Source organism: Acipenser ruthenus, chromosome 28 (assembly GCF_902713425.1).
Source record: "Acipenser ruthenus chromosome 28, fAciRut3.2 maternal haplotype, whole genome shotgun sequence".
Taxonomy (NCBI): Eukaryota; Metazoa; Chordata; class Actinopteri; order Acipenseriformes; family Acipenseridae; genus Acipenser; species Acipenser ruthenus.
This window is the reverse complement of record NC_081216.1, coordinates 987,676-1,010,699: the sequence shown is the minus strand read 5'-3', so window position 1 is coordinate 1,010,699 and position 23,024 is coordinate 987,676. Positions and strand designations below refer to the sequence as shown.

At 39.7% G+C, this 23,024-nt stretch overlaps 2 protein-coding genes across 5 annotated transcripts in view; both read right to left on the bottom strand.

Moving 5' to 3' along the window:
• Positions 1-14,933, bottom strand: part of plcl5 (phospholipase C like 5) — a 36,665-nt gene extending 21,732 nt beyond the window's left edge. For all 3 annotated transcript variants that reach the window (XM_059003169.1, XM_034057892.3, XM_059003170.1), the window contains exon 1: positions 14,311-14,933. In XM_059003169.1, coding sequence (XP_058859152.1) covers positions 14,311-14,589 — 279 coding nt within the window. In that variant the 5' untranslated portion in view covers positions 14,590-14,933. The remainder of the gene's footprint in view (positions 1-14,310) is intronic.
• A 4,409-nt stretch (positions 14,934-19,342) lies between these two features.
• The window catches only part of stat5a (signal transducer and activator of transcription 5a), a 40,220-nt gene continuing 36,538 nt past the window's right edge, over positions 19,343-23,024 (bottom strand). For both annotated transcript variants that reach the window (XM_034057885.3, XM_034057884.3), the window contains 2 exons: positions 22,916-23,023; positions 19,343-21,996 (listed from right to left, as the gene is read on the bottom strand). In XM_034057885.3, coding sequence (XP_033913776.1) covers positions 21,870-21,996; positions 22,916-23,023 — 235 coding nt within the window. In that variant the 3' untranslated portion in view covers positions 19,343-21,869. The remainder of the gene's footprint in view (positions 21,997-22,915; position 23,024) is intronic.

Sequence of the window (23,024 nt, the reverse complement as noted above, 5' to 3'; positions counted from 1 at the left end):
AGGTCTTTATTTTCCATCATGCTCTTTACTGACCAACCTAAATCTATTCTTAGTTTCCAATCCTGGAAAGCACAGTCACTTAACCTTCAGTTGCCATTGCCTTCTCTACTGCAGATGGACCCCGTAGTGTGGGTCGCTTATCCCGGCTTTCACTTCACCCGCACGCTTCACAAAACCCATTAATGCTGAGCCGCGAAACTGAATACATTTGGATCCCCTTGCGCTACACCGATTGCTGTTGCTGCCTGCCTGCGTGCTCCGAACAAACAGATTTGCAAAAGTGACAAATCCCTCGACTGTTTTGTCAAGATTAAAAGAGGACTCAAGGAAATCTCCAGGGTTACATCTCGAAAGTTAATCATATTCACGCATTTCCCTACTGAGCTTACATAACATCAGCAGAAATCTGTATGAATACAATATGCACAGTAACAGCGCATTCCAAATACTATGGCTGATGGTGTACAGCACCTGTCGGACAAAAGGGTACCAGATAACCCTTGGGACTTATGCAATGCAGCTGATAACTGTTTTAGTCTTCTCAAGGCTGCTGTAAGTTATGCAATTCACTATTAGGATTCACGGTGCAGTTAACAGTATTCTGCCCCAGTGTAGCTGTTATCCACTGGGCTTATGGAATTGACAGCAGTCATGTTGCTAGGCACATACACCCCTCCCCCAAAAAAACCAAAAAAACACCTTTTCATCTCCATGGAAACAGTTGAGGAGGAGGAGGAGGGATTTAACTTCAGAGAAAATGAGTGGGCCATATGTGTACACTTACTGACGACACAGAGTATCCCTGTTGTTTTCATTTCTGTTTTGTTTTTTTTTGTTTCATGAGGAAGCGACTCACACAGACAGCTGCGACGCATTTCCTGTTTCTAGCACAGATCCCAGTCAAAATATCCAAGTTGGAAGATACTTAATTGTGGCTGCCCTGAAAACATTTTTAAAAACCTCTGTTTAGCTTCTTGAGCTGCAGCAGAGCTTGATGTATTTATACTGAAAAGAGCAGCAGGCAGGAGCAGTAGCGACCGGATGACAAGCAGGTTTCAAGACAGGATAGAAATAAAGAAGAGCGCACAGAAGGGCAAACTATGCAGCAATGCAGTAAACAGGCCCAGTGCAATTGCAGTTTAGGGTAAGGTGGTTAGACAAAGGCTGCTGCAGCTTTAAGAAGCCGTCTGTACGCAGATTACATTACAGTGCATAATTAGCAGACAGTGCAATTCACTGGGATGCAAACTGCAGGATTAAAGGTTTAAAGCCAGCAAATACCACTCACCAGACCTCAAGCCTGAAGAATTAGTGTTACACAATTATATACAGATTTGGGTCTTAAGAATATAGCTCGTGCATCTTCCACAAACACTTCCTCCCTCTTGTTTTGTTCGTTTGCATTGACTCAGCTACCTCAATCCCAGCAACCATAGCAACCGTATCAGGTAAACATAAACCACTGAGGTGGAAATTAGTGAAGCCTGAAAAACAGTCAACAGTATTTTCTTTCAACCCAAGGGATACATACTGCCCATACATCTCTTGAATTATTATAGTTTCCCAAAAGCATTATAAGGAAGCTTTTTAAAATGGGAAACACATATATTCACATGCCGCACGCGTGATCGATGTGTGGACTTGTGTTGTCCAGTCTGGTGTATATTGTTGCTTATATCGTAAATAACTGCTTGATTCAGAAACAAACACCTGTCCAGCGACAGAAACGCAACCCTTTTTCCTGGAGCCATGCAGTCGGCAGCAGGAATGTGGAGACAGCGAGGGCAGCACGCTGCAGTGGTTCTCCAGAGAGCTGGGCAGGAGTGCAGTGAGATCCGAGGGAGTGAGTGATGCTCTGTGGCACCTTTCCAGCAGCTTGGAGGATAAAGAATAACTCTGCAGGCAACAGAGAGCTTACAGTCTTACCCACCAGTGAAACATCTCTGCAGCTCACTGGGAAGCAAGAGCTTACCTAAAACTAACAATAGGGCTTGCAGTTAAGGGCACAGCCTCAGCACACCTTTCTCCTAATTGTACATTTATCTTTCAACATGTCTGTCTAAAAGATCTTTGAGAGGGGTAACAGTTAAAGTTCTCATTTGATGAGTGAGAGAGAGGCCCCGTGACCAGTGCCGATTAGGGAACATTTGCAAATTAGAAATCAGAAAATGAAAGACAGACATCCTTTAAACAGACAGGTAGATGTTTAACTGTAAAAGGCAAATGCTAGGGGATGGGGGAGAAAGTCTCTCAGTTGAAATGACCAATTATTAAATATCTTTGACTTTTAATTAAAATGAAATTCCGTTTTGGTCAGAGGTGGCAAAATGGATTTTTTTGTAATAGTAATGCCTCATTTTTAAAATGAAATTAAAAAAAAACACATGCACCCCTGCAGAAAAAGTAACAGTAACCCTACCACTCATAATACTACTGCTAAAAATAATGAAGGGGCATCTTTTAAAAGGGAATGAGTGAGAGGTGGGATTCCTGGATCAGGCAGGAAAATTGGCTCTTCTTCCCTTGTCTTTGACTCCCAAACATACATAGAAAACCTTGAACAATAAACTAGAAACGAGAATAAAAACTGTCCTGTAACCAGCAATCTGCAATTAGTGTTTCTAAGGACCCGAATTTCAAAAACACTTTGTTTAAATAAGTAGCCTCTCTTCCTCAATTGCTTCTGTGGTTTAGCCCCTTAAGGTACACAAGGAACTGAGCGCTTGTTCAAAACGGTTTCTTCTTAAAATACATTTGAGAGCGACTCAAGTATCACGAGGAGGAAACTGACAATCTGGATGAGCAGATCCTACCTGGTCAGTACACTTTAAAACCTGTTTCGTGCACCTCGTTGCAAAATGAAGACAGTTTTAGCATCATGTTTATTTGTGATGCACAGATGTTCCTTGTAAACTGATGGATTTTTTTTTTTTTTTTTTTCAATAGGTGCACAGATCCCAGATCCCAAGTCTAATATCTGCGCAGTGACTTGTGTGTCTAAAGTGTCGCGGTGACATTTTCCTTCAGGCTATTGGAATCTCTGAGGTCTGATTAATTCTAATCGTATTTAAATGGGATTCATTGACAGAAGGCCCTTTTCAATGAGACAGCCGCAGAATCGCGTAAACAGAAGTATTCAAGTAAAAAAAAACAAAAAAAAACTTTGGGGGCTGAAGGAATGCATGTCTTTGAATGCATGTGACTAGCATGCATTTTCCAGTGTCTATTTTGATCCTGAGCAAGTCACTTAACCTCCTTGTGCTCTGTCCTGCGGATGAGATGTTAAATCAATGTCCTACTGTATGTGACTCTGCATATAATGCACAGTTCACAGCCTACCTCTGTAAAGCGCTTTGTGATGGTGGTCCACTATGAAAGGCGCTATATAAAAATAAAGATATTATTAATATTATTATTATTATTATTATTAATATTATTATTATTATTATTATAACGACACTGTACAGGCATATCCGTGTGTGTGTCGGTCTTGCATTTTCTGCAACATGTTATGTGTGACAACCATTACATTCAAAATGTGCATCCCTGCTTCACAATGCCAGCTTCCATGGTAATTAAACTCCATAGCAAGGCTTCCGGCTAGCATGCATGCCTGTTCTAACATCCGCTCTCTTCGTTCCATCGCTCATCTTTGATAAGGACAGCCATTCCAGTGCTGACATGCACGTGCGTATCTCGAAATCGCAACCAGCACTATACCGTTTGTTATTGCTATTAAACACAGTGGGAACAGCGTGTTCTGCAACGCCGTGTACCCGACAGGGAGCGTTCTGTTTGCAAGTGCCTCCATTTCTCTGGATCATTTATGGTGTCAGTTACCATGGTAGAGTCTATAAACAGACCACTCCATCCATAGTTTTAGCGTACCTGCGAATATGTAAATAGAGATCTCTTTGATCCATGGTACTGTAAGATCACTGCTTGCAGTGATGTCACAATACCATGGATCAAAAGAATGGTGAGTACACCTCAGCTAAGAGAGGAACTAACATGGGCACGAACCACATCAAAAACCCTTTTGAAATTGAATTCTATTTACTGACTGTATTCCCATTTATCTAACACGGATCGCAGACACATGGTTTGAGGTTTTGGATTATTGAGCATTTCGAGCAAGGTTAGTCTATGAAGCGTTTAATTTACAGACATGCAACTTCAAAATCAGCATTATTTTAACTAGCATCATTAAGATCTAGGCTTGATCAGCACTTGGATTTGAAATTCCAAAATGAGTGCATCCTTTATTCTTAGTCTATTTTAATTATTTCTATTTTGTCCACAGACCGCCTCTATCGTTGCCAGTGCCAGATACCCAGTCCGACCCCTTCTCACCAATCGAATGAAAGGAAGCCCCCAGGCGACCCCGCGCATCCCAAGCGAGCGTCTTAACCACAATGCAAAAGTGCTGGGCTCGTCTGCATTCGTGGCTTAAGAGCTTTTAACCTCATCTCATCTCACCGACAGGGGACAGAATCCGTAACTGCAGTGGATCACACAACACTGCCCGTTACACAAGCATCTTTTACTGAAAAAAAAAATGCATATACATATTAGATTAGTTTAGTGGTCTGTTGTTTTGAGCGTGTTTATCTCTCCTAGATCTGTATACATGGCTGCACTGTTGAAGGAGTTAAAGGAGCCGAGTACAGTATATATTTCAGTATAACAGAGAGTGCTGCATCCCAGCAAAGTATTTCAACTGAACAAATGTACCCTAACTGAACAGCCCTCTATACCCCCCACATTCAAGTTTCTCAAAAAAGGAGACCGATTCTTTTAGATGGGGGCCTTTTTGCATTGCAGCACTGCAGACTGAAAATATCATTTCCCACATGACGCCGTTCATTTCAATTCCACAGCAACCAAATTAGCACTGTCCGATGAACCTATCTGATCCAATAAAACAAAAACAGACGGCAAAAAAGGCATACCAAAGAAAAGCGTCTGTTTATAAGCCCCCTTGTGATTATATTGTTCTGTGCACGGCTTACAGGGGGATTTCCTGAAAGATTATGGATGTGAAATGCTGCACAGACTCCAACTCAACCTTACAGTCAATAATCTAATGCACCATTCTGTACAGCAGAGCCTTAGCACGTCACTGTTAGCGGTGACATTTTTAACAGGATTGATCATTCATTTGTTGTTGTCTGTAGCAGAAAAACTACTAGAGTGCATTTTGAGAAGTGAAAGCATGTTTATCACGCAGGTGGTACAGCAGACTAGATGCACTTCTGTGATACTGGAACTCACTTTGACAGTAGATACAAGTAACCCTCTTTCTATCCAATCAATATATATATATATATATATATATATAGAACCTCCTCCCATAGAAATCCACCGTTGTAGAAAACTGGACTGCAGCTCCCATTCGAAAATCAATATCCACAGCAATATATTAAAAGCTTATATTTTATTTATTTTTTCTTATCGAGATCAATAAGTACACTCATATAGAAACATTGAGCACTTTCACATTGGTGCACATGAATAAATAAAATAGAAGCTTTAAATATATTGCATTACCTGGATTCTCAGAAAAGACGAGGAGGAAACTCACTATCACTGCAAAGCACTCTTATTTGGCATAATTTAGCAGTCCCTTGCTATTGTATTGTATTGGTCAGATAGTGACTTGCAAACAGAGCTGTACCGAGCTGGAGCGGACATCAACGGTGAAGCAAGATCGCATGGCAAGTAGCAGCCTTCAGTACATGGAAATGACTAGCCACGTACATCAGCTGTTCCTCATAACAGTGGCTGGGGGCCACAAGCGACCCCTGGGGGACCCCTGGCCCTGCTATCTCCCCGTAAACTGTTCAAGACCGATATGCCTAGTTTTCCACCCTCCCCAATTCGCTGAAGTATCAAACACTTTAACAGGACTACAAATCTGTGTTTGTGGTTACAACGGTGAAGGCAAAATGATTCCAGTGACTTTTGGAATAGGAAAGAAAGAGAACCAATATTTTAAATGGTATGGAGAATATTGCCCTGCAGCCTCGTAAGTAGTAATGTGGACCGCTGGATCTTTTCTGGCTCAGTTGCTCAATGTGATGAATGGCTCTGTCTATACTCCACCACAGAAGCACCTTAGTAGTAAATATGAAACGAAACTTCAATTCAGTGGCAAACGTTTTTTTTAAAATGTTTGTTCATTGCGTTTACCAAGTTTCTTTTAGCATTTCTAAATGTAGCTATCAAGTGTTTATTTAGTTTGGATAAAAGCAAATATGTAAAACCGGTCAGTTGCCTTTGGCAGGTGCCAGCGATGGGTCCTTGAATCTTTCCTTGAAAAACATGCGAAGGACAGTCCCTGTGATTGCGCAGTGGAGCTGAAACTCAAGACTCCAGCTGTGAGGTTTGCAGTGATGTAATGATTTTTTTCCCCCATGTCTGTGAGGTTCTTTCCTCTTGTTACTAAAAAAAACAAAGCTGGGCCCCGAGTTTCAATATGATTCTTTACCGGAACACAAAGTGACAGCAGGTGTCAGCACCACGCTCAAGGGGGGGGGGATTCAAAGAAACAGCCCCAGTCTTACTCTCTCACTGTAAACTTGAACTGACGAACACAGTTCTGCAGGTGGTAGCAGGAACACCTTTGATTCAACAGCTCACACTTGTTTACTGCAGATCAATTGCTTTTTGCCTGGTAGGACAAATTGGGGCAGATTTTGCACCAGCCCAAACATGGAAAGTGAGCCTACTGTTTACAGTAAATTTGTCCCCCACAACAGCACTGCCAATAGGCCACATGACCACTAGAAATATATATCCTGCCACAGGTGACATAAGCTTCCTGGTAGTATAGCTGTTTGTTATTAAACACTGTTCTTACAAACACTGTTGTACAATCTGAACAGAAAGCCATGTATCAGATTTTTAGCCATATCTAACACAGTTGGTTTGCAATATGCAAGAGTCATTCAGACAGATTACTTATGACTACAGAGTTCTGTGGAATTCTAAAGTTCTGTGGAATCTCCGGGAATTCTATGGTGCTCTTAAAGACACAGTGCTGTAGGTCTTCATCTGGTTTTAATTTGGGGCTGATCAGACTCAAGAGCGAATTAATTAATCATACCGTTAAACCTCTTGTATTCGAACAGAAGGTTTGTATAACCAGCTGTCTGGATAAAGAGGACTTTAGAAGATAAAAAAAACACAGTGTTGTAGTTTCTTTATAAAAAATACTGCTATAATCCGCTATAGCTTTCCCATCCCCCACCCCAGGAGCGACAAAGCCAATGCGACTCCCCCCCTCGGGGTCCCCAGCAAAATTCGGCCTCTTTGCAGAGCCCGGACGCGAACTGGTGCCATCCATGCTGTGTGACTCACCCTGCACTCCCAGTGGCAGCGCTGTAATTGGATGAGCCCCTCGGGGACCCCAATCTCACAGCTTTCTTAGCTAATAATCTGATTGACCACAGTCCAAGAATAACCAGCTCTTGACAAGTGCTGTCCTCATTTTCATTGGTTTGCTCTTTGATTTTTAGTCACTGTTCTCTAACAGTGCAGGGGTTAAGGTATTGACTTGCAGCTGTAACTTCAAACACCAAATCATAACAAGAGACTAAGTCAAGTTGACACAAGGTTCAGTCGGTGTCTTCATCAGGTAAAAGGATCAATCTGCCGCTGCTTAGATCATTAAAAAGGCTCTCATTGATATTTGTTTTCTAGTTGAGAAATTGAATTTAAAGTGATTGCAGCCAACAAAACATTACTGTGCCTCTTACCTGTTTTTCACTTCATTCTCAAATGTGCAGTTTTTAAAGAAATGTTATGGAACGCATTTTCATTTTAAAATGTGATATCTGTTACATACATTAAATTAAAGTTCTTAGTTTTGCACGCCTTCCTCTCAGGAAATCTGTTTCATTCTTCCCTTCCTAGGCCAATTCACCTCAGCAGTGTCTTCTGGGTCAAAGCACGTTACTGGTTAACAGCATGTCAGTCAATAGGGGAAGCAGCTGGTTGGTTAATTACAAGGAATGACGCCGCTGAAGGGGTGGGGACTATTTCACCCTCCAGGTGAAATGACCCAGGGTGTGCACCAATATCATGTCTTACAAACAGAGATTTCTTACACTAACACAGTACCAGATGTCATGTTTTAAAATAATAAAAAATGCACATCTGAGATCTATATAACCAACTTTTTGCTATTATAACGTTACTTTGGATGAGATCTAAATTAGGCTCCACTTTTTCTGTACTACATGCAATTCTGTGATTGTGAGGAAAGAACTCTATACATCACATCGTGTTTAACAAGTACATTACATAATAATACAGTGTAGCTACAGTATTTTAAAGTGTGTCTTGGTACTTGAGACAGTCAGATGTATTTAAATGTGAGATCCTTGCGATGCAAAAATGAAACCCTGTGCTAACTCAACACTAGACAAACAAGCCCGAAACGATCCTGCGATAAAAAAAAGCAAATCCGGTTATCCATCAATGCAAATGAGCTTTATCCTGGACTGCAGGGTTGTTTGCAATCCATTTCCAGGCAACTGAGACAGAGGTTTGTTTTGTTACATTTGGCACTCACTTTTAACATTCAGCAGTCTCAATACTGGTTATACCCCTTCTTAAGCATAGAAAAGTGTAATAAAGCATAGTGAAAGCATGTTAGAGCATAGGTTAGCAATGTAAAGAACAGCGAGGTGTGGTAAAGCATATTAACATATAAACATGGCAAACTAGGGAAAATGCAGATAATTGCATGGTATAACCATGGTTAAAAATACCATGCAAAAATACAGTGGTAAACTTTTATTAGGACAGTTTCAAAGAAAGCAAAACATCTTGACCATTCAGCGTGTACTGTATGTGTCACTATTAAACACTGAGGTCTCTTTTAAAAATAGCTGCATATAATCTAATAAAAGTTAAACAATTGAAAAAGAATCTGATTTAAAAGCACTCTTTAAGATTCTGTAAGCATTCATTCAAAATCTACTGCCCTTGACATAAAACAAAAAAAAAAGTTTAATTTTATAACCAAGCAGACTGAACAATGTGCCCATCAGAGGGTCATCTCCTTGCACGGCTGGTTTCTTAATTGGAGTCTACTTGTCTTTCGGGTGACTCGAGTTAGCTGCTTTCAGGATCCCAGCACAGACGTCTGACAGTCCATTCAACCCCTTACTAAGTTTTCTCCATAGGAAAATGAAAGACGTGACATTACCCCTCCTCATTTCCTTCAGGCAGGATACCTACTTCTTTCTCTGAACGCACGTGAACTGCATACACGGGCTGGGCGTGCTACAGTGAATACTCCCCATTCATCTATGCTGGACGTTGGTCAGTCCTGGACCAGGCAGAGGGAGTCAGTACTCAAGTCTAAATCAAAGCAGCTGTGAACCCTTCCTGAATACTGATTGCTTTCATGAGTTTGCAGTACAGCCGAAATTGTAGAACCAAACTCCAATAAGGCTTGGAACACGAATTGATCACGGTGCTGTTATCATGGGCCACAAAAGCTGCATGGCTTTGTTTGAAAAAGCTTGATCCTTCAAAATAGGAAGAACTGCTTACGAGGGAGAAAGTCACAGTAATTGGAGTTGAAACATGATTTAAGATATTTTTTTAGCCAATAAATGGATTGTGAATTAAATTGTTTAAAGTACTGAATACCACATTGCACTTGTATTGTAAGCAAAACACAACTTGACCACGTATAGAAATAATGTAAAGTACAGCAACGTGTAATCAAACATGGAATACCAAAATATGAAATCAGACCACTGTAACTGAAAATTATCAAAACAGGCAAATTAGTGATGGTCTCATTTTAACAGACCACACATGCAATTAATTTAAAAGAGTAAGAGAAAAGGAACACGCAGCCACAAATGACAAAATGCATGGGACTTTTTAAAAGTTGTTTGAGAGGTCTAATTAAAGCACAAAGCAGTCTAACTTGTTCACACGCGAGTGTCTATTGTTTCTGTATCACTGATTACTGAGCAGGAATTGAAATTCTCACACCCAGAGGTTTTCATGCAGCTAGGTATATAAATCTTGAGGTGTTCTGATACAATTGAACACTACTATATATAGTAATCACAATTGGATGAGCAGTTCTCCAGAATTGTGAATGTGATAATGCAGTCCTAATGACAGGAAACAATTCCAGCTCTTTTACAATGGTTTCAGAGCTATTAGATTTCTAGGAGATATTTATAAACTGCATCGGATCACAAATCCGATCAGATCGGATCCGATGAGGAAGACTTAATGCAGTTCGATTAAACGTGGTTTTAAGATCCTACCAGCCTAGCCCTTAATAAGAATGCATGGTAAGTAGCACACAATTCTAGACATAAGCTTGCTTAGGGAGCTGTTTATGTAAGAGGCTTGTTCACAAACAAATAAAGAACACACTTGAGTAGGAATGTCGGAAATGCATGCTTATGGAATATCATATTGGGGGATGTACGGTGCAACCGGTTTGTATGTTACAACAACCCATAATACAGAATACAGTAAGAATAATTAAACAGAACAGCTCACCCTAATGTGGTGTAATTTGACTCTGATACATGCAATCTGACTAAGGATGCATCGCATCAATATGGAGGTCAGCTACAGTATGCTATTTATATATTCAGCATTGCATTGTGGTGACACTGATGTACAATCAGTTGTGTGTGGGGGAGGGGGGGGGGATTAGATGCAACTAAGAAGGCGTTGGATGGAATACGGCCAAGTGCTGTCCTTGAACAGGATTCTGCCTGTAACCTTGCACAGTGCTTTAGAAATGAGCCACTGAGGCAGTGTGCAAGGTCCCACGGTGTTTACAGCAGCTAGCCCCCCCCCCCCGCCCCCCCCTCCAGATTGCAATGTATTTATTAAGCTATGTGCAGAACCATCTCATAGTCTAAAACAGGCAGTCCTGGAGGGAAATTCCACTCCTGGTCTTTGTTCCAACCCTGTTCTAAATGGTTTGAACCAATTACACCTCCAGCCAGAACCTGAAGTAGTTAATGATCTTATTTTACCTGTTAAACCTGTAGTGGAATGGCCCTCCAGGACCAGGATTGGACACTCCTGGTTTACAGTATTCACCCTCCTTACTGTCGCGGCCTCTGGTGCACTGTGCACGGTTGCTGATTTCCTTTTATACACAATCGTGATTGTTTTAATGGTCGGTAATCAAATGGTAAGCTGGATGAGAAACCTTTCATCCACCAATCAGAAAACTCCATTCGAGGGACCTGGCATTGACTGGAAACCTCAGAACTTTCAACCACCAATCAGAAAACTCCATTCGAGGGACCTGGCATTGACTGGAAACCTCAGAACTTTCAACCACCAATCAGAAAACTCCATTCAAGGAACCTGGCATTGACTGGAAACCTCAGAACTTTCAACCACCAATTAGAAAACTCCATTCGAGGGACCTGGCATTGACTGGAAACCTCAGAACTTTCATCCACCAATCAGAAAACTCCATTCGAGGGACCTGGCATTGATTGGAAACCTCAGAACTTTCATCCACCAATCAGGAAGCTTCATTAGAGAACTACCACACACTGAAAAAACATTCACTATCACTTTAGTATAAATGGTTTAAGTGGGGTAAACAACTCGCTTATCGTTGTTTACACCTTACCTAGAAATGTTCTTCAAATTCACATTTTATTGCATGACTTAAAACAGTAACTGAAGTATATCATTAGTGAGCTGCAAAGAGTCCTGCTTCATTCAACAGTTCAGTGCAACGCAATAGTTCCATTAAGGTGTTGTTAGGTTCCTCTGGTTAGCCCATGAATGATCTTATTAAATGTCAGACTGGATTGCCTGCATCTACGTCATGCCAACAGGGTGAGCTGAAGATAAAATCCACAGAAATACTTCTTCTTAACGCTGAGAGGTGGGAGCAATTACTGCCAGCTAAATATGACTGCATTCCTTTTGCATCAATCTGTGAACACACCTAAGCAAAATGCAGCCAGACTCCATTCCTGCAGAGCTTTCAAACATCAGGCATCAGATCAAGCACAAAGACTCCTGTCGCTTTTGGCACGTTAACCCAAATTATTATTATTATTATTATTATTATTATTATTATTATTATTATTATTATTATTATTTAATAAATCATACATCACAAGTAAAACAAATACTCTGTAAACATGTTGCAGTGATTTATTTCAACCTCTACATAAAATATTCCAGTTGAAAGTCTATTTTGTTGTCCTTGGTAACTGTTTGTTAAAACAGAAACGTCCAATCAATCTAGATTTCCAATTATCAATCTAGCACACTAACTCCACTGGCTCCCGATCACCGCTCGCATCCAGTTCAAGACTCTTGTACTAGCCACAGATGCCTTCACCAGACTGCACCCAGCTACCTCCAGACCCTCATCTCTCCCTACACCCCCACTCGACCTCTCCGCTCCGCCTGCACTACAAGACTGGCTCTACCTCCGCTACGCTCCCCTGCCTCCAGAGCCCGCTCCTTCTCCACCCTCGCTCCGCAGTGGTGGAATGACCTTCCTACAGATGTCAGGACTGCCCAGTCCCCGACCACATTCCGGCGCCTCCTTAAGACTCACCTCTTCAGACAGCATCTGTAGAACTTCTCTGTTTTTCCCCTGGGACACTATCACCCTTCCTTAAATGCGCTTTACTTGCTCTTATCTGCCCCCTATTTTACTGCATTTAATCCTGTACTTCAGAGTACTGTAATCTGCCAAGTGTTTAATCTGTAGTATTTTGTATTTAATCATATCCTGATGTAACTATCACTGACACTGTTATCTGCTGTATTATTGAATCGTATTTTGTCACACTTGTACTTGCTTGAACCAAAGTCATTGTATTTATCTTGCTCTTATTGTATTACTTGTACTGTAACACTTGAAATGTATTTGCTTACGATAGTAAGTCGCCCTGGATAAGGGCGTCTGATAAGAAATAAATAATAATAAAATAATAGATAGATAGATAGATAGATAGATAGATAGATAGATAGATAGATAGATAGATAGATAGACAGATAGATCCACACCGCAAGCGAGCGTCTGAATTGCAATGCAAAAGAGACGGGCTTTAGACTAGAGCGTTAAACCTCATCTCACCGACAGGGGGCAGCATCCGTAAGGGCCGTGCGTCACACAACACTGCCCGTTACGCTAACGAGACGAAAGAAAATACATCCTTAAACCTCGGTCACGATATCATTTCTTGCGAATTATCAGTATTAACAAAAACCAAAAAATGCGATCTTAGTAGAGGCTGACGATGATGAATTCAGTTTGAAAAAGACACGGTGCCAGACTAAGAAGTGGCGCAGTGTTTAAATACTGCTAAAGCACAACACCTTATTACAGCCAGCCTGTGCATACAGCGCTGACGCAACCCAAAGTGAATCCAATCTAGCTATAAACTCATTTCAGTCTCCAATTCAAAATCCACACTTCACTAACACACACACACACACACACACACACTCAACTGTAACCCCATAAGGAGGATGCAAGCCCACATTATATATACCTCGCCTGCACAATGCACACCACACCAGCAGCGCTACCTGCGCTGAATATGCTTAGGGACTAAGTTAAAAGCATGCTTTGTATAGAATGTAAACCACTCCACTAGCTGCCCTAGCTCCAGTTTGCATCAGCAGTTACACTGTATATGTTTAGCTTTTGTATTTTTATTATTTATTTTGTTTAAAGTGACAGGCAGGCGCTTTTACTGAAGCCATAGGCATTGCTTCGAAACAGGACGGACTGTGCACTGTGTGCTGTGTCTTTCAGTATCTTTTAGTGATGTTAGAATGTTTTTTCAAAACTGATATTTTGAGTTTTATAACAGTTCAGTATTTGGCGATTGAAGAAATGATTTGGTTGATTACCAGATTAGAGATAGCATGCATGAAAGTCTAAAGCAATATTGTTGTTTTTTTTTTCATAATTGCATATGCTTCGTATTTTTACGGTGTCCAAAGGTTCCAGTGATTTCGCAGTACATTTGGCTGCTGGTAATGTTCACTGATTTGACTGTAACACTGCCTACAACTGAATTATAGTGTAACACAGTTCTGACAATAACAGTAACGCTGACAAGTGTGCAACCTTGTTTTTCGTTGTATGGCCATACAGAAAGAACCGCAACTTGCATGTCACGATAGTATTTTTATATTCGATGCTGGTAACCTTCATGATATTAAATTAGCTGACTTATTTTCAGCTGACAGTCTGCAGATATAAAGTCAGTTAAAACAGCAGTCTGAAGAGAAGTCAAATCGAAATATAAATCAAACCTTCATGATGCTGCTTCGCGGCTTAGCCGGATTCCTTTCCGCAGAATTCTCCCGGCTGCTGCTGCTGCGGCTCCCGGAATGGGAGCTCCCATCCTCCTTACACCTCCCGTTGGAGAAAACAGGATCCGCTCCTCCGGCAACCTCCAAGAAAGCCCGGGTAGAATGATGCGGATCGTTGTTGTACCCAGGCAGTTCGGACGCCGAATCTGATGCCAGTATAGCGGCTGGATTTAGCAACGATCCCGATCCAGGTTTGATCGCCTGTCCCTCCGCCATCATCCAAACATCACAAAACAGTACTCCAAGCCATTCTGTGTTGAAGAAGTATTCACCTTAGAAAAAAAGGGAATGCACTGTTTTTAAAAAAAGCGAACGGATTTCAATGCAGATACACACACACACACACACACACACACACAAAATCATGCACGACTGTGTGCGAATGCTTCACTGTGCTGACCAAAACCCGATGATTGCTGCTTGGCGTGGTGAGATCAGCGTTGCTTTAGCTCACAGCTAAACTGCTGCACGATAACATGACAGATTTCTCCTCGCTAGATTTCCTGCCTAAAGAAATGACCATCGGGTCTAATCCCTCCTAGTTGTGGCTCTTTATCACTCCCCCCCCCAAATGCATAGAGCAGAAGGTTTTGCCGTTTTTGTTAGGAGCACGGTTAGCTTGTCAGTCAGTCAGACTGAATAGAATGGGACTTCCTTATTTCCACACGCGTTTCCCCAAGCGGCAAATATTTTTACAGCTCGACTCCCCTCTCCAGACCGCAGCACGGGGCGGATAGGAAATAGCTAATAATGCATTAAAAAAAATACAAAATGCATACTCAATATACTGTTTTCTGTTAAGGACTGTAATTTAAGGATACTTCAAAAGCTGTTTTAGAGAGAGTTATAACTGTGACTGTCAAAGCACAAGAGAATATTTATAAACACTGTTTAATGAATTTATTTATTTCCATATTCTATTTATTCTAACGTTATGTATATGAATTCTATTTATTTCATGTTTTGATACATTTTTCTTGTCGCTATTTAAAGAAAACAATATATTGTAATGACTCAGCATTCAATAGAAACTCAATTCTAATTGAACCAAATTATTCTGTGGTACATTTCAGATATGTGGGGCTTGTGGGGGCGACACAGTTTAATGTGTTATATAACATAACCACCCACGCTCCCGGGAGCCCGGTTATGCCAGATCAAAGCACCAGTTTGTTTGTTTGTTTATCTAAAGTAATTTTAGTTTGCAAAACTAAAAAGTTAGTTTGAGACATCTGTACATACGTAGGCGAAGGCGGCGTCTCATACATTAATGCAATATTGACTTCTGAGGAAAATGTGTTCTCGTTTTCTACAATATCATTTAGAGAACTAGAGGGATGTGCAACGCAGACGTTGAGGAAATAAACCCTTGCAGAGGCAATGTAGGTAAACCGCAGTCTGCGTTTAAATGTTATTCTGGTAAAAACGGGAATATCAAATTAGAGCAGCGAAAGACACTAATGGGTTAATCTGTTACTTGGGCGAGATTATAGCACCCTCTTGTGGTTGTATCTTGATACGTCTTCAAAGATCTTGTACAGTAATTTCTAAATCTAAATGATGTTGCGTTCATTTCCTAAAACTGTTGAAAATTATTCTAACTATAGCCTACTATCATTTTTTTGTTGTTGCTATTAATACATTGGACAAGTAAGAGTATTCTGATAATAAAACAATACAAATCACACACACACACACACACACACACACACACACATCCATAAACTTACACATTCAGTGGAAAGCACTGGCGCTGAGGGGCAGTAATATTCAACAGACTGTAGCCCTAAAAATGCGGCGCTGTACAGTATGTGACAGTATAGGGTTTATTATTATTATTATTATTATTATTATTATTATTATTATTATTATTATTATTATTATTATTATTATATTGGTTATAACCACAAACCAGATGTGGAACATGTCAGCTATATATAAGGGCAGCTAATATAGCAAAAACCCAGTTGGAAAAAAACAAATAATCTCCGTTTTAATTTTCTTTCTGTATTACACAAAACCTGTATATGTCATTTTAATGTGTAACCTTCTGCTGCTGTAAATCGGGGGGGGGGTCTGATTGGTGTAGCTCCCAATGGAGGTTACGTCACAATCACCAAGCGCTTTCCCAACTTGCAAGAAAAACTCAAATATAAATAAAACGTAATTAGTAAGATAGTTCAAAATAAATAGTGCACAACATTTAGATGAAAAAACAGCCGGTTACGCATGCACACGACCATACTAAGAGACCAGCAGCCCTTCTTGTGGGCTGTGAACATGCGCAATTATGCCAGAGCCCAGAGCTGTGATTCAGCGCTGAATGTAACTGAATGGCTTTTTCAACGTCGTGCAATCACGGGCAAAACGTGACGAATGTACATAAACTTGCCAAGTCGCAGTTTAAAACGATCGCTGTTCAAATACTTTAGGCTCAGTTCCCTTCGTTTTCTGTAGCTGAGGTTAATTATTATTATTATTATTATTATTATTATTATTATTATTATTATTATTATTATTATTATTATTACTTAAGTATAACTCCTTATAAATGTCATTATCTCACCTGAAGGGCAGCCCTGGTGGTCTGGAAAGCTTGTGAATTTTAAACCGCTCTTAAATAGCACGCACACCAGAAATAACAGTTGTTTTTAGAATAACATCTATCCTGTGGACAATGTTTGTTTGAAACCGAAAGTGTATACCGCGTTCATAGCTCATGATTAGGACGAGAAATGCCTGATTCAAAAAAACAAACAATAAAAGTCTGATTAGTCTGTAATGATTTTGCGAAGTGCAGTTATTAAAAGCTTTATTATTTATACAGAACACAGGGCATACAGTATAGTTAGATATGGTTTCTGCATAGAAGTAACATATACAACAGTGCAGTTTATTTCAATGAATAATCTTGTAATCTTGATAGAAAAAATTAGCTGTCTTCAACACTGGAGAAAAAAAAGTAATTTAGAAACCAAACAAGGTCAATAGCAGTGATGCCTAAGAATCTATTCACGCCTTTCGATAAAGTCTTCATTGGTAATGACGAATCTGTGTTGAGACTGCTGCCGTGTTATTTAGATTTAAATAAATTAGGCGAATCAAGCCTGTATTAATACCGCTAACGTTAATCTCTTGAGAATGCTGACATCTCGTGGCAAGAAGCTAAAAAAAAAAAAAATACAAAGGCTAAAGCAACAAATAAGAGCTTTAATTACAAAGAGACCTCATGAGATTAATGGAGAACTGTGTTACCATGAGACAGAGAGTATGTTTCTGCAGCACGTGGTTAAATGATCAGGTCACTCCCAACATGAATTCGGTATTTTCATTGAGGGAAAGCAGCGACAGACCCTCTCCACACAGTAGGCATGATTGCCTTGTGGTTTGCAGCTGTCTTCAGATAGCAAGGATGGAATGAAGCAGAAGCAGAAACGCTGCAGACAACTACTAAAAATGAGTCCAGTTCCTCTTCCTCTTATTTATTTCTTAGCAGAGGCACTTATCCAGGGTGACTTACACTTCTTACAAGATAACAGGAGGCTGTGTGGTCTAGTGGTTAAAGAAACAGACTTGTAACTAGGAGGTCCCCGGTTCAAATCCCACCTCAGCCACTGACTCATTGTGTGACCCTGAGCAAGTCACTTAACCTCCTTGTGCTCCGTCTTTCGGGTGAGACGTAATTGTAAGTGACTCTGCAGCTGATGCATAGTTCACACACCCTAGTCTTTGTAAGTGGCCTTGGATAAGCCGCCTGCTAAATAAACAAATAATAATATCACATTATTTTTACATACCCATTTATACAGTTGGGTTTTTACTGGAGCAGTTTAGGTAAAGTACTTTGCTCAAGGGTACAGCAGCAGTGCCCCACCCCCCACAGGATTGAAGCCACAACCCTCCGGTCAAGAAGCCAGAGCCCTAACCACTACTCCACACATCTGTGGGATGAACTTGACTGTTCCCTGCTCCCCGCCATGACCGGGTCATAGGCTGTAATGATTTTTTTTTTTTTTTACAGGACGGAAAGTCACCAACAGGAGTTAAGTGTACTCAGTATCTAAACCGTGCGCAGACCGGTGCCTTAACCGTGCCTGGAGATAGTTTAGTGTGTTTGTTTTTCTCTAAAATTATCAAAGGGCTTGTATAACTTCAAATAACTCTCATAATCCCTGGTCAAAGAGAAGTATTACGTGTTACAAGTTTTAACCCCCCCTCTAAAAGACCGATAACTGGTTCACACATTGAAGCCGTTCTGCTTCACCTTACAGGAAGCCTGCCTGTAGCGCTGCGCTTGCTGCCTGAATTCAAGAGGCCCTCATGTTTAAAAAGTTCACGAGTCAGCAGTAAATAAACATCTGATAAGGTCTGCAGAAAATGAAACTAGACAGTGACAGCGAGGGACCTGTTTTTCACATTGGTGCATGAAGTGGAAGTGCCGGAGAAATGACTTGCTTTCAATTAAAAAGTGCTGTGTTGATTTTTTTCGTAGCTTTTCTTCAAGTTAGCAATTTTGTAATAATCCATGTATCTTAATATATAAAGAAGAAAGTTTGTGTGTGTCTGTTCCTGGAGCCAGTGCAACCAAACTCTGCATGGCCTTCTCTTTCATCCAGGGGAAGGCAGGATGAAAGAGGACTGTGTTTGGATCCAAAATTCTGAACCCCTGGGGTACTTTATTTAGTAACCCCATTGCTGGATCACTACAGTAGCCATGCATCTCAAATTAAAGAAACCCACAAAACCAAAAAAAATAAAAATAAAAAAAATAAATAAAAAAATGAAAAAATGGCAAAAACCAAAAAAAAAGGGGCGGGAAAGAGGTCTGAGCACATCCGTAGGAAACTATAGGAAACTATGAGGCTACCGTTCCCCAATTTATCATGCATGAAATATTGAAATATTGAACTTCCCCGGATACTTCAGCTAGTATACAATATTAAGAAACGTTAAGAAATTACAAACAAGAATCTTTCTTTCTTTTTTTTTTATTTAAAAAAATAAGCCTTTTATATAAAGGCCTTGTCACCATTACATGTTAAGGTTGGGGATTGGACATTTTACATTGTAGCCTTTTTATGAGTCGCATTCAACAGGAATCAGTATTCTGTTAGATGCAGTTTGCTTCTCTTCTAGGAGGAGGCGCTATTGAATTCTGTGTTTGTTTTTATTTTATTTGGTCGCTGCTAGGTTGATGATTAATGAACTATATATCCTTTGCCCCGAAGGAAATTATATACAGAGTTTGTTTCTTGGCAGTGTGTAGATTTAAAGCAACAGGAAAAAAAGAAACCAAAAACACAAATACAAGAGACAAAGCAATCAAGCCGGGATACGTTTGACTTGCTAGTTTGGTTTTTAAACACCTTGACATTGAATATTAACAAAAACAAAAACAAAAAAATGATTTCCTTGCATCTTTCATTGCTTAAGGTTTCAAATGAGCAGTTTTGAAAGAAACACACACTATATTGTAACTAAGTAAAAAAAAAAAAAAAGTTCTTAGTTTTCATGCCTTAGGAAGTCTGCCAGTCATTAGGGGAAGCAGCTGGTTGGTTAATTACAGGAAAGAAGATGTGATGGGGCGGGGACAATGTCACTCTCCAGGTCAAACGACCAAGGGAGTGCAGCACTACCACAAAACAATGTTCTGCAAACACAGACCTCTTAACCAAGCGTAGAACCAGATATCATATTTTTAAAATGAAAATAGACGTTTCCTCCAAAACTGCACACTGGAGACCAATATGAGAGAATGAAGGTACACCATAGGTAAGATTATTATTTTTGCTTTGTATGATACAATCACTTTAAGGAGACCTCAGTATTAACTTTAGACATTTGAACTTTTCACAAAACCGAATATATTAAAAAAGTCGAATAAAATGAGATTCCGATACCTTAAGGAGTCATTCTGCATCTGTCCGCAGTAGCATTCCAAGAAAACAAAAAGTTCCCTAAAACGTTTGTGGATAGGCACTGTTGTATTTCAATACTAATCAAACTTGTATAACATGTTTTAAATGGTACAGCAGCTTAATAACCTTTCAACAAAATAAACAGCTCTGTTCAAACCTGATCACCTTATCTGATATTTTATCACTTCAATGCCATATCAACAATGTATTAAAAGACAATGTCAAAATTGCAAGCCATATATCAATTGTTACTCTATACACACTGCCTGCAGCTGTGTCACAGTACATAAAAACTGTGATCTGACAGGCACCCTGGAATTAGATTTTTCTAAAACCAAAACACACACACACAAAAACACTACAAAACAGCAAACCTTCCCGGTTTAATTACTGTATCAAAAATCCAACACTTATGTAGTAGACAACATACTTTTTTTTTTTTTGCGTTTATTACAAATTAAACTGTCTTTCTGATGTGACCTTAACATTCTTTCCCTATGGCATTTTACAAAAATGCAACTCAGAAATAGGGGATTGATGGCTTTTTGTGTGTGTCATGATCTGAACACTAGGCAATAGATACATACACATGGTACTAAAATAGCAATCTTTTTAAAATATTAAATATACATTTTTTAATTGTAATTATTTAATTTTTTTAATTTTTTTTAAATTCCCTAGCACTGCACATTACAATCCCCGCGATATGGTAATCTGCAAATTCAATCACATTCCTGAGACCTTTATGGCTTGTTCGTGGTAACCTGAAAATCAGGAATTAAATTTGGTTGCTAGTTCGCTTGTTTTGATGGTGAGGCTTCAATCTGCCAAATCAAGCAGGTCAAACAGTTGTCTCACATACGTACTGTGACTGTAACATATTCAAAAGACATGTTGGATACAGCATTTCTCAAACACCCCCAACTTCCCAACTCCCCGAAGTCTGATAAAAGTGAAGCCCATACTGGATTTTCAACCCTGCGTCACACAGTGTCCGGTCAACTGAATGCATTGCAGGTGAGAACATGCCACCACAAAGCTGAGTTTCGCAAACATGTCTCTTTCAGTCCGTTTGGGTTTTAGGTGCTGCGCCTGCTCCTGTGCAGCTTAAAACACACCCCAAACATTACTTTAAAACACACAAACATTTAAACGTCTTTAACTAATATCAAAACAACGAAACCTTACGTCAATTTAATAAAGAAAACAATGTTTTGTTTTTTTTTCTTTTTTGGTAAAGGGCAGTGAAATCAAATATCTGCAGTAAACACCTATGACGGACCATTCAGTTGAATGAACTGATTTGTACAGTAGGTTTTCTCTCTCTCACTAAAGTCCAGCAAAGCAATAAGAATAACTAAAGCATGCAAATAACATGTTGCCTTTTTACAATATAATAAGCTATATATCTCCCTGTAGTATTAACTGCAGCATTATTTGTTTTGCAAGCAATTAACGAAACATTTCCCACCAAAAAAAAAAAAAAAAATGCTTTATTAACATTTCACATTATGGTTTAAAAAAAAATGGAATTAAACCATCAGAAAATGTAGCTGGTTTTCTTTAGGAGAAGCTACTGGGTCACGACTGGTTGCTTCCGATCCATTGACTTTCCATTGGCCTACGAAGCAGCTCTTCCACATGTCTCGCTACATCCATTGTGTCGTCCAGGTCAAAATCCCCATCTCCATCCAGCATTGAATCAGCGCTGGGGAAGGGGATTAAAAGGGGTTCATTTAGTTTGGAATGCTGTTTGCCCTCGAGCAAACCAAGGGTTTGGAGTGGGTGTTCTATTCAGGCTACAACGTTTTGTAGATAGAAGTACCCCGTTTATTAAAGTAATAATAAAAGGGAATCAATCATAATGACAAAAAAACTTAGATCTAGACTGAATAAGAGACCCTGTTTGCAAAAACCCTTTGTTCCTTATTAGACCAAAAGCACATGGTTTTTATACAACAGCTCTGGCCAAAAGTTTTGCAAAATCACCCTATAGAATGAACACGTTTTGTTTCAAAGTCGAATGAAACCTGCTGAATAATGTTAACATAGTGTGGTACATAGCGCTTTGTAGTTTTCCCATATAAAACTGACCAATTTTAAAAATGTTACCTTTCGAAATCTAACATGAAATACTACTGTACTCCTATGATGGCCTCTGGTAGACTTTTGCAAAATCATTTTGGAGTTTCTTTGATTACATGATGTTAAATAAAATATCTAAATTAATGTTCATATAGTTTATTTATTTATTTATTTATTTATTTATTTAATATTCTGTCTCAATCCTAAAATTCTAGGTGATGCAAAACTTTTGGCTACAGCTGTACAGATACTCTTTTAAACGTAAAGTCAGGTGTACAGATGTTTCTACTGCCTTCTGTAGTCCAATTAGGGAACTGAAGACACTGTTTAAAAGAATATTCTGCGCATGAAAAATGAAAATACTTTAAAACTGCAGGTTAGGGATTTAGATTGGCAAGTTTGAAAAATGAATAAGATGTCAAGCAGAAGACATCCAAACCAGACGGATAAACTGGGATGTAGCGCAGCATTTGTGGGGTGTTTCATAGATTATGATTCAAACAGTACCACATCGTTTTTTCTCTTAAGGCAGGGTTACCTACCTTGGTGGATACATGCCATATGTGTGTGAATGGCTCACAGCAGGTGACGAGGCGTGATCCATGTATGTTTGATTTCCACTTGCAGAATCTGAAGAGGCTGTTGCAAACC